Here is a 25,191-nt window from a genome sequence, read left to right on the forward strand (position 1 = left end):
CCGTGCAAAAATTCTTCTTCGACATTCCTTGAAGCATTGGCCACCCCAAACATGTGAAGGGTGTTGCCTATTTTGCTTTGAAAACAGGAATAAGACAGAAGCACTATCAACGACACAACAAACTACGGCGCGCGCCTGGCTCCTCTCCCGTGTGTTCTGCGCAAGGCCGCCACCAGAGGCGCGTCCATCGGCGCGCACTACGCGTCTCGCTTCCAGCGCGGCTTGCTTAACGGGCTCAAAAAAGCGTTGCAGGGCCCCTTCAGCGCGAGTTGATACATATTCGAAGACACGAATGAAAAATAGCTATTGATAAAATGAACAAGGCATAAGACATACATATTGAAGATAGCAATGAAAAAAAGCAAATGATAAGCTCCATTATTGTAGGCAGCACTTTTGCGCGTATCTCAGACATTTTATTCCGTCTCGGCCGTTCCTTCAGCTACATGATCTGTTCGAAGTCGCGATTCAGCGGCTTGGCGAGTCCTATGAAGGTCGCCGTCGAACAACAGAGGAAGCAGGGACCGTCTCGAACCAGGACGCCACCGCTGGTAGCGCCAGTCCGCTTCATCCACGTGATCCGCTGCTCGGTGGCGCGGGTGGAGTTTTGGTAATGAACGTGTACACACTTTATGTGAGGGTTCAGGCAGGAAGTGAACGCCAGCAGGGACACCTCGGCGACATTGTCCTGTAATGGCGCCGCCGACAGAAGGCACAGATACTGCAGGCCGGTGATGCGGGAGATGTTTTCCTGGAATGGAACGATGTCCGCAGAAAATTACGTTATATTCTTAAACAATTTCATAACGGCGTAAATTTGTCTTCAACTCGCACTTTTACGCCGAAAAACATCATGTGAGGGTATGAGTTATAGACACATTTTAAATCTTTTCTTTAAGGCTGCAAATTATCTTACAGTGCACGCATTCGGGCTGGCCAGCTCGTGACCTGAGCAGAAATATCACGAAATACCAGAACGTGTGTCTGTCCCCTTTTCCTGTCATGTTATGTTGCGCTGTTTCGACTGAAGCAACGATGCAACTGCGTGCACCATTGGAGGGGCAGAGCCTATGACGTATGACGTATTCCCGAACCAATTTCAGTTGCCCTTATCTAACACTTTGATTTTCTTGTGTGCGGTAAATTTTATGAAGAGAAATAATATCAGAAATTCATTGAAACACCCTAAAATGTTTTAAGGGAGCAAATCGGTTGTGTGTTACTGCAGGAACTTATTGTTGGGATCGGTGGCCTGTTCTGAGCGAAACAGCTAGCTCTCGAAAGCAGCTTTCTTTCTTGTCTTCTGCGGTTAGAGGGTGGCAGTGTCTGCTCGCGTAACTATATTTTTACCTTGAGCATCTATCTCAAGAAAGGTACTTAACCACAGTAAAGATAATGCAGCAGTACTTTGTTGCGGATTAGTTGGTTCATACTGAACAAGAAACGCACCGAGCAGAATCTGTTTTTCTTGTTTTCGCTTCTGAAAGAAACGTGTTCAGATCTACTGCCCGAGTGGCAGCAAGGCGATTGTAAATGTTTCCGTATTTCTGAGTGGCGCTAGCGATTACCTTGACTGTATATTTACTTTCTGTCTTTTCATGCAACAAACCCGTTGGTAGTCTGCGCTCTGTCCTACCTGTCCCTTCATCGTGTTTCACGCATTTTGCGCAGTACGTAACTCACTGTGCAAAGAAATAGACGAGCAAATTTCAGTTCCGCCACCGTCGACACGTTCAGAGTACGGAGCTATACTTAAATATGCTCGTTGCACAGAACGCCCGTAGGTCAAACCTGACTCACCAGCAGAGACGCCTCGCCGAAGGGCAGAGCATCGTGCCGAAGTACGAGACAACTCAGCGAGCTGTTTCTGGCGAGCACCTGACCCAAAGACGGGAAGTCTGGGTGCGAGGGATTAGGGCAGTCTGAGAGCCGCACTGAAACCGCTGGACAGGTCTCGATCAACCAAAGGGAAATACGGCCATGAACTTCATTGAGGGTCAGCCTGGTAAGCACATTATGAAAAACGGGGGCGCTGTTGCACATTTCCAACCTGTCTCCGGGATGGAGGACGAACTCACCGTCGCAGACGGCGCACCGAACGAAGCTACCCCGCCTATCGATGCGCACGTCCAGTTCTTTGAATTCGGGGCAGAGTTGCGCCAGACGGCGCAGGGCTGATGGGCGGCGAAGCGCGCAAGGGGTCGCCGAGAGGGATTGCAGATGCTCCAGTGAGCCGTCCTGGAGCAGTGACGTCAATTCGAGGTCCTCGTCGAAGTGGAACGCGCTTATGTTAAGCTCGACGATTCGTTGGAGCTTGGAGGAGATGAAGTCGCGAAGACTGTCGAGGTACGCGACGCCTGCCGTCGCGTAGACACCATTGGAGGGCTGTGCCGGAAATAGCAGAAGACAGAGTTGGCGCACGTTTATCCAGATGTGTCCAAGGCTGGCCACGCGAATCCATTCCGCCGTGGTGCCTTCTGCGTGGTGGACGGCAACCAGGACCAGCTGTTGCGGCAGAATGAGGGAATGAACGCTGTCGACAGCGAGGTCTTGGAGTCGAACACAGTTCCACGAGTTGGTCGACCTCCGGTATGTGATGTTGGCGCAGACGGCCGCGCAGCTCATGAATTCCAATGGTGTGGACGGCAGGTGTTGATTGGAGGCTTGCACCTCGGAGGAGAACGCGAATGTTTTCAAATTTACGCACTGTTGGAGGATGTCGTTGCACTCCAGGAGCGTGTTCAAGAAGGCTCCGCGCACTACATGGACACGCAGCTCGTCGAGGTTCGGGCAGTAGCGCAGGAGTGTCGAGAGGAGCTTGAAGTTCAGGTAGCCGCCTACTTCGACGTACATGCGGCGGAGATTGAGAGCCATGGCACCTGGCGTTTCCGACGCGCTCTGCTGCACGTGCCTTATTTCCAACTCCACGTCCGACTCAGCCACGAGGGAGAACTCGACTTCCGCCAGATAGCGAAGCCGTTGTAGCATTAAATCGAACAGGTCGCTCGGCCGGAGCGGGCAGGCGACGCAGCGCAAGGATCGGAGTCTCGTACATTTGCCGATGTGCAGAGGCAATTCGCTGGGTTCGACAATAATGCAATTTGTGAGGTCCAATTCGTGGATGGTGCACACCGCTTTCACGGCTTTAAGCACCTCGCGCAGAGAAGACACCCCTTGGTTGGCGCGCAGACTCAGCATCACTGCGGTGTTGCCTGGACGTGCCTGGTTAGGGAAGCTATTCGCACTCGTTGAATTAGAGGCTCGAATGGCGCGGCCCAAGGAACGGGAAAAATTGACGGTGCTGACGGAGCGTTACGATCGACTTTCGCCAGATGCCTGCTGTAGACGTGTGACACTACGAGTGAGCAACGTGACGTCACGCAGGTGCGGCGGCGCTGTCGTCACCCTCAATGCGTGCAGAATTAACATTGCAGCGAGATGCGCGCAGGCGCATGCTTTACCCAAAAGGTGCGCAACCGAGTTCTCCGGCATTACTCGGCGAGGGTTATTGTTCAAAGTGGCGAACAGCGATTAAGAGCATAAGAAGTGACGAAGTTGTTCGCTCGTTTTGCCTTCTTCTGTGTGCCTGCTTGTACACAGTATGAGGTTACAGGTACATGAACTAGTGGATGTGATGCACTGCAGGAGATAAGGTTTCATCCGAAGCAATGCATGTGTGGTGGCAGAACACCGGAGCCATTTTCAAGCGATATGGCCTCAAACCTTGTAGGTTACAATTATGTGCACCCGACAGTAAGAAAATCGGGCTGATCCAGCCTGTCGTGACCGCGCGCGCTTTACAACGGCACGCAGCGCCGTGCCGATACATCAGCGCGTAGGAACTGGACTTCCGGTTATCGTAGTCCTCTGCAACAGCTTCTGTTTCATGGGTCGCGTCGTTATGAATATGTTGGGTGGTTGCCTTTGCGCCTTGTCATGGTAGCCTTCCTGCTGCGCAGCGCATAAATCGCGACGTGAGACTGCTTCCGCGCAAGTCTCGGCACCGGTTACAGCCCCCTCTAGAGTTAGCGTTTACATGCGCATTGCAAACGGGTCGAGCTGGGTCTACCCACGCCCCGTGCAGACGGGCTGAGTGAGTCCGACTCGACGCTCGTTCAGGCCGACCGGGCAGCGTATGCAAGAGCTCGAGAGGCCAATCCCAGCCCGACAAGCTGACTGGACCCGCTTCTGTAGGGTTCATGCAAAAGGCCCCGGTATATTAGCGTTTTGACAGTGTATCACCAGTATACCGTCGGCGGGATATCGTGCCTAATGGACACGGGTCTTGAAGACGAAAAAATTACGAGACAGTCGATTCTTCAATTTTGTTATGATCGCGTTGAGCACATCGTTCTATACCTGCTCGAAAAAAATTAGTGCCTAAAAACTCATAGTTTTGCCAAAAAGTAAGCTTTATTAGTTGACGGCGCGAGTTTAATGCGGGTGAAACGCCCCAGGGCAGCCAATTTGGCGCCGTTGGTAACTTCGCAACAACTGGCCGGAACCCGGCCATATTGGTCTCCTTCGAAAATGCATCCTTCGGGCTTTCTTTCCCGCCAAGCGCGAGCATTCAAATCTACGCTGCGCAGGCGCTGTCGAACAAGAAAGAAATACGAAATCTTGCTGTCTGATTGGTCCGAAGCCGACATGTGACGAAACGGCGGCTTGTAATTGGCTGTTAGCAGTTTCGATGGCGTCTCGGGCGCCTGGCACGAACGCGGTTGTCGCCATCTTGTCATAGACGGTCATCGAAGCCCCGCGAGCGCTATGCCTGAGGACTATCGAAAATTCCATACCCTGTACCAGTTCGGCAAAAACAGACGAAAATGCGCCGCGAAGAGTTGTACCGCTGCCATCGATGGAGACGATAGCGAGCGTCGAAACGGCAGCAGAGGGCTCGACATCGACAAAATGCGTGACGGCATCCGATGCGGACGCCTTGGATGTTGCCCCGACAGTTGCGATGATGGCCTCGGCAGGTAGTTCGACATTAGAGACATTTAGCGTGTCGGGTATTCGGGCAAGCGCGGGCGGTTTTCCGGTTTAGCGGGGGCGCCAACCTGAGTGGCCAGATTGGTGGCGCCAGCTGGTGGCGCAAAGCTCAACCACACAAACACAGAGCTAATTACTATATTCTGCTTAGCTGCTGGCGTAAATTTTCGACACTGGCGTAATCGTGTTCACAATTACGCCGCTGCCAAAAATTTGCACGGGTGGCGAAGCAGGATATGGTGAGTTACTGCAGTTTTAGATATGCGTTTGTCTGGTTGAGCTCTACAACACCAGGCGGCTTCACCGCTCACGTTTACGCCCGACCATCCGGTAATCCGCCCAAACCGCTCCCGTTTACCGGAATAGCGTACAAGCTAAACGTCTCTATGGAAGGCGCGCTGGCAAACGACGCGGACGCCTTGGACGTTGTCCCGGCCGTTGCGATATCGGCCCCACAGGACGACGAAGCAGTGCGGCCCCAACGCACAAGGCTTGATTCAACTTTTTTGACGAGTTAAGATTGTGCCATCCGGCAGCAGCGAGCCCTGCAGAGAATTTCTGAACTCGCGTCGGTTTCGGCGACGGAACGAAAAACGATGTGCTTCGCGAGTGAGTGCAGGGCCGAGAGTTCTCCCACGACGTACACGATTGTAGACATGGACGCCGTGAACATCTTGTTGGAAGTTGCTGTTTGTCGAGTGTGCGTTGGAGCACTGACTGTTGAAAGGGGCACGCGTGAGTAAGGCCTAGCCGTGAGACCGAAAGTGTTGTGCAGCGGTTGTGGGGAACTTCGTCGGCAGTGAAGCTCGAGCCGAATTGCAGGATCGCCGAAGTGCAACCCATTTGAAATAAGTCTTCTTGCGGCGCTCGCTTTGCAGAGCACGGGGAGTGGGCAGAGCGTCCTAAATGATATTTTTTCCGCAATAGGAGTGTTGCACAGAGGTATGCATATATCAAGGCATACCAGCGTTACTTGAAAAGCAAGCTGAACCCAGCACCAAGCAAAGCATGGGATCGGCACAGACATGGGGAGTGCTTAATGCCTGCTTCATCGCCACCGCGGGTTGGCCCGGCATTGCACTATCTTCGGGAATGCCCCATGTTTGAGGTGTGCTTAACGCCTGCTTCCCCTGCGCCGTGCGTGGCACGGCATTGCACTATCTATGGTATCGGCGCACACATGGGGAGTGCCTAGCGCCTGCTTCACCTCCGGGGCGGGTAGGGACGGCATTTCACTACCATCGGGATCGCCCCACGTATGGGAAGTGCTCAACACCTGCTTCATCTGTGTAGCGGGTCGGCCCGGCATTGCGCTATCTTCGTGATCGGCCCACGTGTGGGGAGTTCTTAACGCTTGCTTCACCTCCACTGTGGGTCAGGTAGGTATTTATTTCCTGAAAGGTCTCTCCTTGAGACATTACATGAGGGAGGGGGGGGGGGGGAGTAATGACAAAGAAAGATAATACAAATTACGAAGGTATATTTTCAATGAGCCGCTTGAATGCAAGTGGGTCGATGATAGTGTCAACTTGGGTGGGCAGGCCATTCGAGTCTCGTGCTGTGCGCAGAAAAAATGACTGCTGAAAAGTCACTGTGTGGGCTTGTGGGGGATATACGGTGTTATATTATTTGGTGGGGGCAATGCGATGGGGGGGGGGGAGGGAGGGGGGAGGGGTGGTCTTTTCGTGTACGGGTTGTCAAAAGGGAAGGAATAGAAAACTTTATGAGAAAGGTTAAGGCGTGCTTTTCTACGGCGTGAGGCTAGAGAGGGTAAGTTTTTTTGGGCCTTTAGTGCAGAGATGCTTGAATTGTACGAATAAGTTGACAGCGTAAATCGTGTCCCGCGTTTCTGAACCGACTCGAGGGCGTTAATAAGGTTATTGTGGTGGGGGTCGAAAATAGCATCGGCATACTCCAGCTAGGGCCGCACGAAAGTTATCAAAGCAAGTTGTTTAATAGAGGGAAGGGCGAGGAAGAAGTGGAGGCGTAGATAATCTAGAGTATACGATTAGCAGAATTTATTATGTGGTTAACATGACAGGTCCCAGTTAAGTCACACGTTAATTCACTATATTCGGGATCGGCCCATGTAACGGGACTGCTTAACACCTGCTTCACCTCCGCCGCGGTCGGCCCGTCATTGCACTATCTTCGGGATCGGCCTACGTATGGTGAGTGCTTAACGCCTTCTTCACCTACACCGGAGAGTTTTATGCCTATACCGCAACGACACGAAAACATCCTTGGACGGTAGAGGCATACAGCTTCGCTGTAAAACATACTCTACCAAGTCTTGTTTTTGACGGAGTACCCTGCGCATCCTCTCGTGCGCTGTGTTCTCACTGGGTATACAACGTTGCTTCCTTCTCTACTGCATTCACCAACAGTGCTTCGCACATGGCCCCCGAGATGTGCCTCCCGATCTCGGAGGCCGTGTTTTGAGTCTGTACTACCCGAAAGCGATAAGCGTAGCACTGAGGGCTCTGTTCACCTAAAACCCCTGAATGTTCCAAAAGTAGCACCATTCGTAGATCTTCCCACCACTCCGCTCTCGCCGGTGTTTCCTCCTCCACGCCTCCTGTCGCCCCGGCCTCCTCCGTACCTCCATTGGCCAAGCTGTGTCATGTGGAAGAACGCGTTGCTCTTTTGCGTACTTTTTTCTGTGCAGGGTGCTCCGACCGCCATTGCAGGCGCTGTGCGACGAAAGTCAGCGCAGACGAATTGACGGCGGGAGGTCGCGGGATCGAATCGCTGCCGCGGCGGTCGCATTCTTATGGGCGCTATATGCAAAGATGCCCGTGTCCCGTCCATTGGGAACACACTAAAGAACCCCAGCTGCTGAAAATTCGGAGTCCCCCGTTACGGCGTGCCTATAGACGAGAAAACCATGGCCAGGCGGCGCTGCTGCGCCTCCCCCAATGTGGAAACGCCAAGCAGCGCGGTCGCGTCGTGGGCGTAGTCTCCGCTTTGTTTGCATTGTGCCGTCCGCGCTTTTCTTCGCTGCTCGTTCTCACGGTGCTCCGTTTTAGACGGCGGCAGATCGCCTGCTTGCGCAACAGCGATGCAAAGATTGCCGTGCGGTTTCAAGAAGGTTGCCGACGCCGACAGCTTTTTTTTCGTGGCGGCAACCTCACGATAGGGGAGCGTCTGCTTCCGAACGTGTACGGCGTTGAACAAATTGTGGACGGTGATGTGAGAGTGAAAGCCAAGTGCGTGTCACAGGTGTCCGACAAGATCGTAGACGACGTCGAGTTAGAGGTACGCACCATGTTCAGAAATTTAGCCACTTTTATTTCAATTACAACATAGGTCACTCTGGCAGCAGGAACTTCTGTTGTCATACTACTCGATAACTGCAGATACATTGGGCTGCTTCTTGACGGTTCCGTCACTTCACAAAGGCATGTTCTGGAGTCTGTTTCACACGTGTCTTGCTGCTGCTCAAGAGCTGTGTCGCTGCAGTACGAAAGCACATGTCCCGGTGGTGCTGACTGCTAAGAAGACTGTTGTGATTGCCATTGGTCATTTTGGCGCCGCTTCCATCTGCATCGCATATAAATTAAGTTAAAATTAAATTATGGAGTTTTACGTGCCAAAATCACTTTCTGATTATGAGGCACGCCGTAGTGGAGGACTCCGGAAATTTCGACCACCTGGTGTTCTTTAACATGCACCTAAATCTAAGCACACGGGTGTTTTCGCATTTCGCCCCCATTGAAATGCGGCCCGCATATAATTGAAACAGTATGTGTGCCTCTTTGTTGTGGGTATAAATTACTCCCAATAATATGTTTGCAAAGGTAACGTTCCTGTGATTGTGTGCATATATTATTCTACAAGAGTGGTAGCACTACAAGTTATGATACTTGCACACTTAGATACTTAGAAAGCATGGGCAAACAACAAACATAACGCGCACGTCTCGAGCGGCTGCTTTCCGATCTGCTGCTTCTCGACGCACGCGACGACCGCGGCTCGCATTAAATACGGTCTGCTGCCACACAAATGTAGCGCGCGGACCCTTTCGTTACCTGAACAACTAGTAATTTAAGTTGCAGCGTTTGTAAAAGGGAAATAATTATCTTGAGCTCGTCCATGCCGATCGCGAGGGAAGGCACAGTGCAATCAAATAAATTCGGGGGTTCTAAGTGCCAAAACCATGCCAGAACCACGAAATCATTATGAGGCCTTCTGTAATGGGGAGTCTCAGGAATAATTTTAACCTCTCGGGGTTCTTCAACATGCACAAAAATCAAAGCACACGGTAACAAGAGTGTTCTTGCATTTTGCCCCTATCGAAATGCGGCCGCCGTAGCTGGGAATCGAGCACGCGTCGTAGAGCTTAGCGTCGCAACACGCATGAATTTACCGCTAGCAAACGGCGGATGCCACCACAATTCAACAACACGACACGCCTAAACAAACGGCCGTGCACTAAAAACAGGCATATGACTATTTCGCTTTCAAGATATTACACGCGAATGCGAAAGTAAGAGGCTTACTCGACTCGGCTGCGCACTGCAGTTATCCATGCTTGTCGTCTGTCCTTCTCGTACCACTTCCCAGGAAATCTGTAGAACTTCATGGGCGGCGTACGACCTTTCCTGTCTTAGAGGCTGCTGTGGCAATCAACAACACATCAGTATTGCGTGCCACCTTTTCTGGCTGATGAGGTCGCACTCGGCATCGCAAAAACCACGCGCACGAGCGCTCCCGCCGTACAAAAGACGGGCGCGCGCTAGCGCAGCGACGACCCTCGAAACTTCCATCGGCCCGCTAGGGGAGCATTCGGCGCTGGTGCCGCGCGGGCAAACTTTAGGTTGCCTCGTCTATAAACATATCGTGCTTCTGGTACGTAAAATCCAAGAATTCATTTCGTTCCCTGTCTTGTGTACCTTTAAGGTCACATTTAAAGCAACGCAGCTCCTCTTCCAGAACACACAAGTCAAAAGAATGGAGAGACGTAGTCTACAGATATAAAATGAGCTCTTGAATAAAAGTTACTGGGGCTAATGAGGGAGGGGGGACATGGATAACTATGTTCGGAACCAGTGTTAATTTGTCCAGTCGAGTGCGTACTTGCTAAATAAAAGAAACGATTACATGCGCTGGTACGTTGTTCAAATTATCAATACTGTGCACGCGTGAAAATGGTTCTCATGGCCGCCGCAATGCGTGCATGACCTACACACATGTGTAAAAGGCGCGGAGTAGAAGTGGCCCAGTTGCTAGGCATTGCTGGCCCCATGCAGGCATTTGGAATCTCGCACGCGCCGGCAGCACAAAGGTATCCGGCATTTACGTAAATTAAGCTACGGAACCACATACACATATTTTCACGCAGTCGAAACCTCGAACTGAGGTAATTGCGCGCGTGTTTGAGCGCACCGTGGCCATGCGCCGTGTTTCAGCAACACGAACTCTCAAAGTACGGGCGCTTTATGTCTTAAATAACGGCCCTTTCTTTAGCGATTCCAACACAGCATTATTAAGGCAAGTTTGCGACTGACGAAGACAACCTCGCATCAAAAACTGCTACGCAGGGCTCGAATGCACTTTTCTGCGGATTTCCTCCGGTAGCGCGTTAGCCGTCGTCTTCTACAGCAGGGCCAGCATAGGCGGCGCCACTGTCGAGGGCGCGAGGTTGGGGGGAAATAGTTGGCGCTACTCTTGGAGATTGAGGGGTTTATGTTGAGCGGCGTTTCCGCAGCGCCACCTGTGCCTGCCGTGACGCTCGATTGTACGTTTCCCGCTGTAGAAAAGCGAGGAATTCTTGGCTCATGCGTTGCGGAAACATTGCCTCGCAACTAGAGCGATTTATTTAACAGGCTCCTATAAGTGTTGCAGGGCCCTTTTAGCGCGAGTTCAGACACTGAGTGAAGAAAAATAAACAAAGGGTAAGGCACACATATGCGATGATACGAATGAAAAAGCAAATGATAAGCTGTATTATTGTAGGCACATTTACGTGTATCTAAGACATTCTTTTACGTCTCGGCCGTGCATTTATCTACATGATCTCTTTGAAGTCACGGTTCAATGGCTTGGCGAGTCCTATGAACGTGGCCGTCGAACAATACAGGAAGCAGGGACCGTCTCGAACCAGGACGCCACCGGTTGGAGCGCCAGCCTGCTTCACCCACGTGATCCGCTTCTCGATGCCGGCGTTACAGCTTCGGTAGTGAACGTGTACACACTTTATGCGAGGCTTCAGGCGATCACTGAACGCCAGCACGGACACCTCGGCGACATTGTCCAGTAACGTCACCGCCGACAGAAGGCACAGGTACTGCAGGCTGGCGATGCGGGAGATGTTTTCCTGGAACGGAACGATGCCCGCGGGAAATTGGGGCTCGTAAATGATTTAGACCTCCAAAAATTTGAGAAGGGAGTAAACGTCTAACTCGCACTCTTACGCCAATAGAAAGGATGCAATGTGCGAGCGATAGACATTTCCAATTTTAAATCCCTGTTTTGAAGGTGAAAATTATTTTACAGCGGATGCATTTGAGCTGGTTAGCTCATGACCTGAGCACAAATGTAACGAAATAACAGGACGAGTGTGTCTCTTTAATCCCGTAAGGTTATTTTGCGCTGTTTCAGCATAGGACGTCTTCCCGAAACCATTTCAGTTGCCCTTATGTAAGCCGTCGTTGTCTTTTTATGCGGCAAGTGTTTTAAAGTGAAATTAAGCTTTCAGAAATTGTGCTAAGCACCCTAAAGGATTTGAAGGCAGCAAATAGGTTGTGTGTTATTGCATTAACTTATGATAGGGATTGATGGCCTGCTCTGGCGAAAGGGCTAGCTCTCGAAAGCAGTTTTTCTTTATATTTCTGCGAGTGTAATTATGTAGTTACCTTGAGCATTTATGTCATGAAAGATACCTAACCGCAGTAAACCTAATGCAGAAGTACTTTGTTGCGGATTAGTTGGTTCATACTGAACAAGTAATGCACCGCGGAGAGTATGTTTTTTCCCGCTTCTGAAGGGAAAGTGTGCGCTTCTTATGTCACAGTGGTGGCGAAATCGTTGTAGAAGTTTCCGCCCTTTCGGGTGGTGCTAGCGATCACTTTACGCATATGTTGGCTTCATTTCGTTTTTTGCAATAAAGAATTCGGGGATCTTATGTTGATGTAGGGCAAGCTGAACAAGAATCGAAAGCCACATCTGACAAACAGCACTGTGAGCGTCAGATGTGCCTTTCTGTTGTCCTTGTTCAGCTTGCGCTACAACAAAATAAATTATGCCGTACCAACAAGCCCCTATAGCTATCCTCATAAAGAACGGGTAGTACGCTTTATGCCCACCTGTACCTCCACCATTTTTCATGTATTTTGCACACTACCTAACTCGGTGAGGAAATAAATAAACGAGGCAATTTGACTTCCTGCGCCACCGACACGTCTAGGGTACGGAACCATCCTTAAATGTGCTCGCGGGAAGAAAAGCCTGTTGCTCAAACCCGACTCACCAACAGACACGCCTCACCGAAGGGCAAGGCATCGTGCCGAAGCACGAGACAACTCAGCAAGCTGTTTCTGGCGAGCAGCTGTCCCAAAGACGGGTAGCCTAGGTGCGAGAGACTCGGGCAGTCTGAGAGGCGCACCGAAACCGCTGGGCAGGTCTCGACGAACCAAAGGGAGATGCGGTCATGCACATCAGTGAGAGTCAGCCTGGCAAGAACATTGTGAAAGACGGGAGCGCGGTCGTACATTTGCAGCATGTCTTCGAGATCGAGGACGAACTCACCCTCGCAGACGGCACACCGAACGAAGCTACCCCGCCGATCGAAGCGCACGTCCAGTTCTTTGAATTCGGGGCAGTTCTGCGCCAGACGGCGCAGAGCTGACGGCCGGCGAAGCCCGCAAGGGGTCACCGAGAAGGATTGCAGATGCTCCAGCGAGCGGTCCTGGAGCAGTGCCGTCAAGTCGAGGTCGGGGCCGAAGTGGAACGCGCTGAGGTTAAGCTCGACGATTTGCTTGAGCTTGAAGGAGATGAAGTCGCGAAGACTGTCGCGGTACGCGGCGCCAGCCGTCGCGTAAACACCGTCGGAGGGCTGTGCCGGAAGTAGGAGAAGACAGAGTTGGCTCACGTTTGCCCAGTAGTGTCCAAGGGTGGCCACACGAATCCATTCCGCCGTGGTGCCTTCTGCGTGGTGGACGGCGACCACGACAAGCTGTGGCGCCAGAAGGAGAGGATCAACGCTGCCGTCAACGAGTTCCCGGAGTAGAACGCAGTTCCACATGTTGCTTGACCTCTGGTAGCAGACGTTACCGCAGACGGCGGCGCAGCTCACGAACTCCAATGGTTCGGGCGGCAGTCGAATGGAAGCTGGCACCTCGGAAGAAAACGCGAATGTTTCCAAACTCGCGCAAAGTTGGAAAACGACGTTGCACTCCAGGAGCGCGTTGATGAAGATTCCGCGCGCCAAATGAACACGCAGCTCGTCCAGCTTCGGGCAGTAGCGCACGAGCGCGCAGAGGACCTTGAAGTTCATATGGCCGCTCACTTCAGCGTACATGCGGCGGAGATTGAAAGCCAGGGCGCCTGGCTTTTGCGACGCCATGTAGTGCACGTGCCTTATTTCAGACTCCACGTCCGTATCAGCCGCGAGGGAGAACTCAACTTCCTTCAGATGCGGAAGCCGCTCCAGCAATAAACCGAGCAGGGCGCTCGGCTTGAGCGGGCAGGCGACGCACCGCAAGGATTGGAGTCGCCTACATCTGCCGATGTGCCGAGGCAATACCTCGGGTTCGAGAAGCACGCAATTTGTGAGGTCCAATTCGCGGATGGGCTCTCCCGACCTCGTAGTTCTTATCAGCTCGTCCATTGAAGACGAACGTAGGCTGGGGCTCAGTCTCAGCGTCATTTCGGGGCTCCCGGGACGTGTCTCGTTAGGGAAGCTGTTCACGCTCGTCGATTATAGAGGCTCGAGGGGGGCGGCCATACGGACGGGTATATGCGACTGTGCTAACCGAGTGTTACGGGCGACTGTTCACACATGTTCGCTGCACACGTGATGCACAACTTGATGTCACGTGGGTGCGGTGGCGCTTTCATCGCTCCTAACGCATGTAAACGAAATATGTCAGCGAGATTAGCGAAGGCGTGCGCTACTCGAAGGGTGCGCGCACGTGTTGTACACCTTCACTCAGCAAAGATTATTGTTCAAAGCGGCGAACAGCGATTAAGAGTAGCAGAAGTGACAAAGTCGTTCGCTCGTTTGACCCCCTTCCACATGGCTGCTTGTTTACAGCATAAAATTTAGATGCACGAACTCGCGGATATGATACGCTACACGAGATAAGGTTTTACCGAAGCAATGGATGTGTGGCTGCAGAACACGGGAGCCAGCTTCAAGCGATGTAGCCTGTAACCTAATAAGCTAGAGGCTATAGGTTAAAGGTTACACTTACAGGTTACAGGCGGCACCCACGTTAACCCGAAAATCGGGCTGATCGAGGCTGAAGTGACCACGCGCGATTTTACATGAACTCGGTGGTGACAAGTGAACAGCGGCGGCACGTAGCATCATGCCGAGACATCAGCGCGTAGGAACTGGACTTCCGGTTATTGTAGCCCTCTGCAACAGCTTCTTTTTCATGGGTCGTCTCGTTATGATTAGGTTGGCTTCTTGTCTGCACATCCTATAAGCCGTGACGTCACACTGCTTCCGCTTAAGTTTCAGCCCCGGCTGCAGCCCCGACCAGTCAACATTTACATGCGCGCAGCAAACGGGTCGATCTGGATCGACCTCGTGCAGTCGGGCGGACTCAGCCCGACTTGATGCTCGTTCAGGCTGGCCGGGCAGCGTCTGCACGAGCTCGACAGGCCACTTCCAACCGGAGAAGCCGACTGGACCAGTTTATGTCGGGTTCATGCAAAATGCGCCGATATATTAGCGCTTGGCGAGGGCTATTGCTGGCGGTACTTCGTGCTTAAGCGCGCTCGTTGGTTTTTTAACGAAGGACAAGTTAACAACACTGCGACACCGATAAGATGATGCGCCAAGTCAGAAAACTTACCTTTCGTTATAGCATTGCGGCGATTGTACAGAAGTCACAAAAAATAACTTAGGGCAACAAAATTGGACAAATACAAAGCGACACAGATTGAAACATAAACAGCTCACTACCTTCGTGAACAGGTGCGCTATTGACGGTCATGTTTTCGGAAAAGCGCGGCGTTCAAGATATTCAATGTGTTAGGAAATGATAGTCATGGATGACGTGTTTGTGAATCTGTGTGTGTAATGCAGTTTTGATGCCCAAGTAATCTCGTTCTCCGTGTTATCTAACGCGCGAGATAACTTCACAACGTTCCGATGCGTGTTTCTCATAAGCCTGCCGCAAAGCTCGATTTAAAAATAAATTTCACGGCGTTATAGGTGCCGAAACCCCGATACGACCATGAAGTACCCTATCGCATGGTCAGTTACCAGGAAATAACTCAGCACTACAGGTTAGCCAGGGCAGCTGTGTAACCGCCAGCACACAAATCGCTTAACAAGCGACAAGAAGTAGCTTGGAGACGTCTTCAGACGAACATCTACCCCAACCCCGTAGCCTATCGCTATTACTACCCGGACCAATACCCTAATACATGTAAGCAAAAAGCGGATATATTCCATAATATGTGGTCGTGTCCAGCCGAAAATCACACAAATCACGAAATAAGTATAACTGACAAGTGGGAGGCCGTGTTGCTCAGCTCCGACCCTGACCCGCAGGCAAAGGTCATCGAGAGAGCTGAAGAAGCCGCCCGGGACCAGGGGCTCGTGGCAGCCTAACAACAAGGTCATCCGTCAATACCTTGTTTTTAAATAAAGTCTTTGCTCACTCAATCACCCTGCAGTTGGAAGTCTGAGGAATAATTTTGACCACCTGGGTTTCCTCAACGTGCGCCCAACGCATGGTTACAGTGCCTAGAACCTAGACAGTTACAGTTACAGTGCCTGCAGTACCCAGACACTGTAGCACTGCAGCACTGTAGCCCCTTTCCAAATGCCGCGGCCACGGCCACGGGGTGCTACACCGCTCCCTCGAGCTTGATGGCTCGCATTGCAGTGCTCTTTGCTGTGCGGGCATTTCATAAATTTCTGAGGCTCATGCTTGTCCCCCAAGTACTCGCCTACGTCAAGTCTCTGCCCCCGGCGTCCTTATCTTGTCGATACAGAGAACCCGAGCCAACTCATCGAAAACGAAACCACGCTTTTGAACGGGACGGTGCGGCAGCATCACGCATAATTTCAACATGTCTATTCGGGTCAACGAAGATTATTTGCGCCTGCTGAACCTATTCACGGTTCGCTGCAAATATGGGTAGCTACGTGGAACGTTTGGGGAGGAACTGCGTTGTGAACCGGAAGTTCAGCCCAGGTCGTTCTTTATTTTTCTTTTTTTTGATGAAATTCTCCCACCATCTACGGGTGGCTACGCTGACGAGAGTCAACGAGGTCTCTTGAGGCGATTAGTCGCATTATGCCGAGTGTCACGGGAACCGTATTACCACGGAAACATTCCCGTGTATCGCCCCAGTGATCTCAAAGGCATGCTTATATCTGTGCACATTTTCAGGGCGTACTGCCGGTATATTTATTAGCGCCAATAACGGACACGAAACACTTGTGTTTTGCACGTCGAAATCGGCATAGCAGCAGCACAGACGGCGCGACTGTCGGTTTTAAATCTTCCGTATGGTGCACGGAAGATTAGTGAAGTATACATATAGTGTGCGACAACTTCGGATAGTGAAGGCTCGGGTCGAATACCATCCGAATAGGCAGGACTTGTACTGACGTCTTGTACCGATGGCTTGTACTGACGTCGGACTAGCCGCCATGTTGGTGGACCGGGACGGCGAGGAGCTGTACGTGTCCCTGACGGCACGTACAAAATCTAGAATATTCGCATGCATACTCCGAATTTTGTGTTTTCGGTTATGTCGCTAGGAATTGAATTCGCGCAGGTGTATGTGGAAAGTTCTTTTTAAGTGTTCTTCGAAGAACATCGCTTGAAAGGAACGTGCCTGTCTCAGTAATGGATCAAAACGTATTCCATCAACTCTGTGTCTTGGGCCGAGTACATTGTGCAACCACTCGTGCGCAGAGTTCGCACTTTGGATAGAGCTTTCTTTCCTTCTCTACCTAATTCACCACCGGGGCTTCGCACATTGCCTCCGAGATTCGCCGCACGATCTCGGAGGATGTGTTTCGCGCTTTCGTACTACCCGAAACCGACAAGCGCGGCACGGAGGGCTCTGTTGACCGGCGTTTCCGCAGCGCCACCTGGGCAGGCCGTCACGCCTTTTTTCGAAGTCTGCTCCCTTTCGTGACATAAAAGAAATTAAATAAATAGAGGGAGAAGCCCGTTCCTACTAATGCAATAACAGGCTCAAACCAATCTAAAATGAATGAAATGGGGTGGGAAAAGACCCAAGGCGCAGTTTTGAACATATAAAGAGTCAATTGGAAAACGAAATTGTGGGCACGGGAACCGCTAGTATCCCAAGACGTGATCAGCGAGGGCACAAGGTCCTCGCCTAGAGCGTTTATTGTGTCCTGATTTGAAAAAAGAAAGTGAATAGTGAAGATCGGGTTGCAAAGGGCCCTTGTAGGTCTGGGCAGGAGAAGATGGTGATAGTGAAACGATGTCCGTGTCCCTTGAATGGCTGTTTGAAACCCAAGTGGCCTGTATGATAAATACCTGAAAAAGAATCTAGAGAGTACTCATTAGACGCGGCGTCAATGACTGCCCGGTCAAAAGAGACTGGTAACCGGGCAGTCATGACCACCAAGACAGAGAAAACCTACGAAAGGGGTATACTTAGGAGCCTTCATCTTATTTATTTACAGATAGCCGAAAGTAAGAAGAAACAAAAATAATGTTTGTTATTAGGTATGAGCAATATATGGCTCAAGCGCTCCGGAAGCATTGTCTGACATGTTGCGCAATTTATTTAACGAGTTCAAGAACAGTTACAGGGCCCCTTTACCGCGATTTCAGACACTGAGTGAAGAAAGAGAAATAAACAAAGGATAAGGCATACATATTCGAACATACCAATGAAAAAAAAAACATAGAAGCTGTATCATTGTAGGCACTTTTACGCGTATCTAAGACACATTATTACGTATCGGCTGTGCCTTCATCTACATGATCTGTTTGAAGTCGCGATTCAGCGGCTTGCTGAGTCCTATAAACGTAGCCGTCGAACAGTAGATGAAGCAAGGACCGCCTCGAACCAGGACACCACCGGTTGGAGCGCCATGCGGCCTCATCCACGTGATCCGCTTCTCGATGCCGTCGGTAGAGCTTCGGTAGTGAACGTGTACACACTTTATGCGAGGCTTCAGGCTGTCGCTGAACGTCAGCAGGGATTCCTCGGCGTCATTGTCCTGTAATGGCGCCGCTGACAGAAGGCACAGGTACTGCAGGCGGCTGATGCGGCAGATGTTTTGCTGGAATGAAACGATGCCCGCAGAGAATTATATTAGTAAATAATTATAGGATATAGGAATTAAACAAAATAGGACACGTAATGAGGAGGGAAGGTAAGCGATGATCATTAAGGGTTACGGTCTGGATTCCCAGAGAAGGGAAGCGTAGCAGGGGGCGGCAGAATGTTAGGTGGGCGGATGAGATGAAAACGTTTGCAGGGTCAACATGGCCACAATAAGTACATGACCGGGGTGGTTGCAGAAATATGGGAGAGGCCTTTGCCCTGCACTGGGCGCAGCCAGGCTGATGATGATGGTGAAATATACCTCCAAAATTTAATGAGGGCGTAAATATCTTTACCTCGCAGTCCGACGGAGAAACAATTGACGCAAGGGTGTGAGTTATAGAGATTTACATTCTCAAGCCTTTCTTTCTGGGTTTTAAAAATTTTACAGTGCACGCCTTTGGGCTTGTTAGCTCCTGACCGTAGCAGAAATATCACGAAATACGAGGATGTGTGCATGTCCCTTCTTTCCCGTCGTATTAATTTGCGCTGTTCAGCTCAAGGAACGATGCCACTTGCAAGTGCACCAGGAGAGTGGCAGAGCCTACGACGTTTCGCCGAAGCAATTTCAGTTGCCCACATCTAACCGTTCTATGTCCGCGTCTACGGTAAATGTTATAAAGTGAAATTAACCTTTCAGAAATTGTGCTAAACACCCTAAAGAATTTCAAAGGAGGAAATATACATTCTGTTAAAGCAGAAACCTATGGTTCCAATCGGTGGCTTGGTCTGAGTGAAACAGCGAGATCTGGGAAGCAGTTTTTTTTGTTTCTTCTGCCGTTGAGTAGTTACCTTGAGCATTTATCTCATGAAAGATACGCAACGCCAGTAAACATGACGCAGAAGTCCTTTTTTGCAAATTAGTTTTTTCGTGCTGAACAAGCAACGCACCACACAATCTGTTCGTCTTTTTCGCTTCAGATTGGAACGTGGTATCTCATGTCACAGTGGTGGGAAAACGATCGTAAATGTTTCCGCATATCGGGGGGTGGTGCTCACGATTACTTTGCCTGATGTATTCGTTTGCTGTCGTTCCGTGCAATAAAAGAGTTGGTAGTCTGTGCTTTGTCTTATCTCTCCCTCCACCATTTTTCTTGTATTTTGGGCAGTACGCCATTCACTGAGGCCTCCCCCTCCCCCAAATAAATAAACTGAGAAATTTCATTTCCGGCGCTTTCGTCACATTTAGATTACGGAACCATGCTCGTGGCACTGAAAGCACGTATATCAAACCCGACTTACCAGCAGACACGCGTCGCCGAAGGGCAGGGCATCGTGCCGAAGCACGAGACAACTCAGCGAGCTGTTTCTGGAGAGCAGCTGACCCAAAGACGGGTAGTCTGGGTGCGACGGATTGGGGCAGTCTGACAACCTCACCGAAAGTGCAGGACAGGTCTCGATGAGCCAAAGGGAGATACGGCCATGCACGTCACTCAGAGTCAGCCTTGCAAGCGCATTTTGAAACATGGGGGTGGCGTCATGCATTTCCGGGATGTCTTCGGGATGGAGGACGAACACACCCTCGCAAATAGTGCACCGAACGGAGCTGCCCCGCCTATCGATGCGCACGTCCAGTTCTTTGAGTTCGGTGCAGTTCTGCGCTAGACGGCGCAGTGCTGACGGGCGGCGAAGCCCGCAGGGGGTCGCCGAGAGGGATTGCAGATGCTCCAGCGAGCCGTCCTGTAGCAGCGTCGTCAGATCGAGGTCGGGTCCGAAGTGGAACGCACTAATGTTAAGCTCGACTAGTTGCTTGAGCTTGACGGAGATAAAGTCGCGAAGACTGTCGTGGTAGGCGGCGCCAGCCGTCGCGTATAAACCGTCGGAGGGCTGTGCCGGAAATAGCAGAAGACAGAGTTGTCGCACGTTCGTCCAGAAGTGTCCAAAGCCGGCCAGGCTAAACCATTCCGCCGTGATGCCTTCTTCGTGGTGGACAGCAACCAGGACCAGCTGTTGCGGCAAATGGATGGGATTTATGAACCCGACAGCGAGATCCCGGAGTAGGACACAGTTCCACATGTTGCTGGACCTCTGGTAGCAGACGTTGGCGCAGACGGCCGCGCAGCTCGTGAAGTCCAACGGTGTGGACGGCAGGCGTTGATTAGAGGCTGGCACCTCGGAAGAGAACGTGAATGTTTCGAAATTGACGCCCTGGTCGAGGATGGGGTTACATTCCAGGAGCGCGTTCATGAAGTTTCCGCGCACGAAATGAACACGCAGCTCGTCCAGCTTCGGGCAATAGCTCAGGAGCGCCGAGAGAAGCTTGAATTTCATGTCGCCGCTCACTTCGGCGTACATGCGGCGGAGATTGCGAGCCAGGGCGCCTGGCACTTGCGACGCGGTGTTGTGCAGCTCCCTTATTTCCGAGTCCACGTCCGTCTCAGCCACGAGGGAGAACTCAACTTCCTTCAGACACGGAAGCCGGTATAGCATTAAGTGGAGCAGGGCGCTCGGCCTGAGCGGGCAGGCGACGCACCGCAAAATTTGGAGTCCCGTACATTTGGCGATGTGCAGAGGCAACTCGTTTGGTTCGAGAAGGATGCAATTTGTGAGGTCGAGTGCGCTGATAGCGGGAACCAGTGTCATAGTTTCTAGCTGCTGGACCAGAGAAGACAGCCCTTGGTGGGCACGTAGCACCACCATTATTTCGGTGTCCCTGTGCCGGTGTCTCTTTAGTGGAGGGCCTCAGGCTCGCCGAATCGTAGAGGCTCAAGTGGCACTGCCCAACGAAGGAGGAAAGGCGATGGTGCTAACCGACCGTTACGCACGACTTTCGACGAATGCTTGTTGCACACGTGATACACTACGGGCGAGCAACGTGACGTCACGCAGGTGCGGTGGCGCTGGCGTAACACCCCATGCGTGGATAAGAAATATTTCCGGGAGATTTTCGACGGCGTGCGTTATCCGGCAGGTTCTCGAACGAGTTTTACACCTTTACTGGGCAAGCATCATTGTTCAAAGCGGCGAACTGCTATGAAGAGCGGCAGAAGTGACAAAGCTGTTCGCTCTTTTCACCCGTTTCTGCTTGCCTGCTTGTTCGCACCGTGCAATTACAGATGCATGAACCAGTGGATATGATATCCTACACGAGATAAGATTTTACCGTAGGAATGCATGTGTGGCTGCTATAGAGCGGAGCCAGCTTCAAGCGATATAGCCTCTAACCTTATAGGTTAGAGGCTATGGGTTACAGGTTACACCTACTTATAGGTTAGAGGCTACATTTAAGTGAACCCGGCAGTCAGAAAATTGGGCAGAATGAACATGGCGTGACCGCATGCCCTTTAGCATGAACTCGCTTCTGAGAAGTGTTGAACAACGACGGCACTCAGGGCCGTGCCGGGATATCGACACGTCCGAACTGCACTTCCGGTTCCCGCCTGCCGTCTGCAACAGCTTGTCTTTCATGGGTCATGTCGTTATGATTAAGTTAGATGCTTGTCTTTGCCTTGTCGTGATAGCCTTCCCGTTGCACTGTGCACAAATCGCGACGTAACACTGCCTCCGCTCAAGTCTCAGCGCTGGCAGTAGCCCGACCAGTGAGCGTTTACATGTGCGCTGCAAATGGGTCGAACTATGTCGACCTGGCGCAGTCGGGCCGACTCAGCCCGACGCGACGCTCGTTCAGTCCGACCGGGCGGCATTTGCACGAGTTCGGCAGGCCAGTTCCAAACCGACAAGCCGACTTGACCCGATGCTGTCGGGTTCATGCAAAACGCCCCGATATATTTGCGCTCTGACGCTCAAGCACTATATACCGCCGGCAGTATATCGTGCTTGAGCGTTCTTTAGTTGCTCAACGAAGGATATGCTGAGAACAACGCGACGCCGATAAGGCGATGCACCAACTCACGACCATTGTTTTTTGTTTGAGCATGGCGGCTATTGTACAGAAGTCACAAGAACAAAAACTGATAGCAGCAACATTAGACAAAAGCAAAGTGACACAGAATTAAAACATGAACAGCTCACACTTCACACACTTCCTCAATACGTGCGCTATTGACGTAAATGTTTTCGGAAAAGCGTGGCGTTGAAAAAACAAATCAATGTTTTCAGAAATAATAGTCACGGATGACGTGTTTCCGCATTTATATGTGTGGTGCAGTTTTGATGTCTTACTAATCAATTTCTGCGTGTTATCTAACGCGCGAGATAACTTCACAGTGTTGGTGAGCGTGGTTCTCATGAGCCTGCCGCAAAACTCGATTTAAATATAAATTTCGCTGTGCCCCGATGCGATCATGCTCATGATAGGGAATACTCCAGAATAATTTTGACCACCTGGCTGCCTTTAAAGTGCGCCAATTCATGGTCGATGAGCGTTTTCTTGCGTCTTGCTTCCCATCCACATGCGGCGGCCATAGCAGCAGCATGCTATCCCGCACCCTCGAGCTTGGGAGCTCGTATAGCAGTGCTCTTGCTGTGCGGACATTTCTTAAATTTCTATGCCTCTTTCTTGTCCCCTAAGTACACGCCTGCGTCATGGCTCTGCCCTCGGCGTTTTTATTTTGTCGACATAGAGAACCCGAGCCAACTCGTCGAAAATGAAACAACGCTTTTGAACGGGGCGGTGTGGCATCATCATGCGTAATTTCGACATGTCTATTCGATTCAACCAAGTGTATTTGCGCCTGCTGAACCTATTCTCGGGGCGTCGCAAATCGGTGTAGCTAAGGGAAACGTTTGGGGAGGAACCGCGTTGTGAACCGGAAGTTCAGCCGAAGGTCGTTCTTTCCTATTTATTTCTTTGATGCAATTGCACGGCCGTCCACGGGTAGCTGCGCTGACGGGAGTGAACGACGTTTCTTGAGGCGACTCCCGGTAGCCCAGAACGGTTCACCAGCCGTCTCTGGTTTTCATGAATTGGGCATACAAAACGTATTACGCCCCTGGTTGCAAACCTCATTCAGAAAACAGCACACCGCGCGACAACTTCCACACCTTCCACTTGTAGACGGTGGTCTAAGAACGATAGCTTGGTAAACTCCAATAAGTTTTAAACCCCACAAATTGCCGTAGACGATCAATCCACTGGCAGCGGTCATCACACCTGGCTCCAGTAAGTAAAGCCTACCCCTTATCACAACCCGAGTAACGACTTAAGAACTTTCAAATTATTCGTAGACTTCCTTGAACACAACAATGCGCTTTAGACGCTCTCCCAGCGCCAACAAAACTGTTAAAAGGCCCCGAACAATTAATAAAAGAAATAAATATGGGGTTTTACGTGCCAAAACCACTTTCTGATTATGAGGCACGCCGTAGTGGAGGACTCCGGAAATTGCGAACACATAGGGTTCTTTAACTTGCACCTAAATCTAAGTACACCGATGTTTTCACATTTCGCCCCCATCGAAACGCGGCCGCCGTGGCCGGGATGCGATACCGCGACCTCGTGCTCAGCAGCCCAACACCATATACACTAAGCAACCACGGCGGGTGCTTAGTGTATATGGTGTAAATAATAATAAATAATAAAGGATAAATAATAAATGATAGCTTACAATGTGCTTTCAGGTTTATACGTGATTTTCTAAAAACAAGGTACAAATTATAATCGATGTTATTTTTTATAGAATTTGGAATAACTGAATGAGCTCTGGTCAGGGGTTCGACGGTGTAACTCTTCGCATGTGAAAAACTCTTTCCAAAGAGCCGACATGTTTCCTTCAAATATTTATTTATTGTTGTACCTACGCGCTTCCCTCTTGGTGGCCGAAGAGGCTGAAATATTTACTTTGCAAAACCTAAACCAGCACGCAATTCAGTCGTATCATACCAAACTGTTGCAATAAATTTCATTTATTTATGGCTAAATTTCATAACGTTTAAGTTCCCGTCGATAATACTTCCTATATTCTAATACTCTAGTGCACCCTAAGCTATGTGGTTTCACACCGTGGGAAGAACGAGCTCGATAAAATACTCTGTGAAATGAAAGGCAAAAAACTTACTCACACAACTCAACCCCTTTCAGTCGAGAGCTGCTTCGGACAGTGTTTGCCACCCCGTAGAGACTTAGTACATGAAGAACCGGTTGACAGTCATATGTCACCTTCTCAAGTTCTTCGCCGGAATGACCTGGGGAATGTCCCCAAGCGCCACGCTGCAACTATCTAGGCTTCTTTCTCTCAGCTTCTTGCGGTACAGCTTCCCAGTTTTGACTACCACATGTAAAACAAGCCAACGTAATATTCAAATCTTTCAGGCAGAGGCCCTTAGGATGTGTGTAGGTCTTTCTCCAAGTTCGTCAATGGCGGCAACTGTTGCAGTCGCCAGGGAACACCTCATCGAGACCCACATCAAAGTTGAAGCACTAAGCGTGCACGTAAGGCACCTTTCCCGCACTGCTTGCCACATTCTAGCCTCTGTATATGCTGAGAGACCGCGTGCCTCATTCTGCCGAACGGTATCCGGACATCGTGAGGCAATACTATGTTGCTTCACACCTTCCGCCAGACCTTTTGCTCCATAGTGGTGCCTCATTCGCCCAAAGATCAACCTGACAATACCTGGCGTCCAAAAAATAGCAGATATGTCATCAGCGGCTCTTAAATAGCTTTCCTAACTCCTATTCAAGGAGAATTAGTGGTATTACACCCGCAGACACTGAGGAATCAGCGCTGACAAAGCTTTACCGCAGCTGTAGTCATTGCAGCAAAAGCCACCACTATCAAGTTGAAAACGTCTCAC

The 25,191-nt window shown here is 50.8% G+C and overlaps 2 protein-coding genes across 4 annotated transcripts; both read right to left on the reverse strand.

The window, feature by feature from the left end:
- Window positions 1–21,535, reverse strand: LOC139049003 (uncharacterized). 3 transcript variants are annotated; one of them, XM_070524021.1, is made up of 2 exons: window positions 19,738–21,518; window positions 1–751 (listed from the first exon to the last, which is right to left on the reverse strand). In XM_070524021.1, the coding sequence occupies exons 1-2, from the start codon at window positions 21,133–21,135 to the stop codon at window positions 443–445; spliced, it is 1,707 nt and encodes a 568-aa protein (XP_070380122.1). In that variant the 5' UTR covers window positions 21,136–21,518; the 3' UTR covers window positions 1–442. The 3 variants fall into 3 exon arrangements, with proteins under 3 accessions (XP_070380122.1, XP_070380120.1, XP_070380121.1); XM_070524019.1 differs by lacking the exon at window positions 19,738–21,518 and adding an exon at window positions 1,801–3,723 and having other exon boundaries at window positions 395–751; XM_070524020.1 differs by lacking the exon at window positions 1–751 and adding an exon at window positions 17,805–18,451 and having other exon boundaries at window positions 19,738–21,535.
- LOC139049002 (uncharacterized) lies at window positions 10,912–14,077 on the reverse strand. Its single transcript, XM_070524018.1, has 2 exons — window positions 12,464–14,077; window positions 10,912–11,311 (listed from the first exon to the last, which is right to left on the reverse strand). The coding sequence occupies exons 1-2, from the start codon at window positions 13,859–13,861 to the stop codon at window positions 11,003–11,005; spliced, it is 1,707 nt and encodes a 568-aa protein (XP_070380119.1). The 5' UTR covers window positions 13,862–14,077; the 3' UTR covers window positions 10,912–11,002.
- Window positions 21,536–25,191: the final 3,656 nt, after the last annotated feature.

Source organism: Dermacentor albipictus, chromosome 8 (assembly GCF_038994185.2).
Source record: "Dermacentor albipictus isolate Rhodes 1998 colony chromosome 8, USDA_Dalb.pri_finalv2, whole genome shotgun sequence".
Classification (NCBI taxonomy): domain Eukaryota; kingdom Metazoa; phylum Arthropoda; class Arachnida; order Ixodida; family Ixodidae; genus Dermacentor; species Dermacentor albipictus.

What these genes read in the sequence shown, in the direction of transcription:
- LOC139049002 (XM_070524018.1), bottom strand. Translation starts at nt 13,861, where the DNA reads ATGACGCTGAGACTGAGCCCCAGCCTACGTTCGTCTTCAATGGACGAG. An exon ending in TCGGTGAGGCGTGTCTGTTG is followed by an intron (nt 11,312 to 12,463) that starts GTGAGTCGGGTT and finishes GTTCCGTTCCAG; the next exon opens with GAAAACATCTCCCGCATCGC.
- LOC139049003 (XM_070524021.1), bottom strand. Translation starts at nt 21,135, where the DNA reads ATGGTGGTGCTACGTGCCCACCAAGGGCTGTCTTCTCTGGTCCAGCAG. An exon ending in TCGGCGACGCGTGTCTGCTG is followed by an intron (nt 752 to 19,737) that starts GTAAGTCGGGTT and finishes GTTCCATTCCAG; the next exon opens with GAAAACATCTCCCGCATCAC.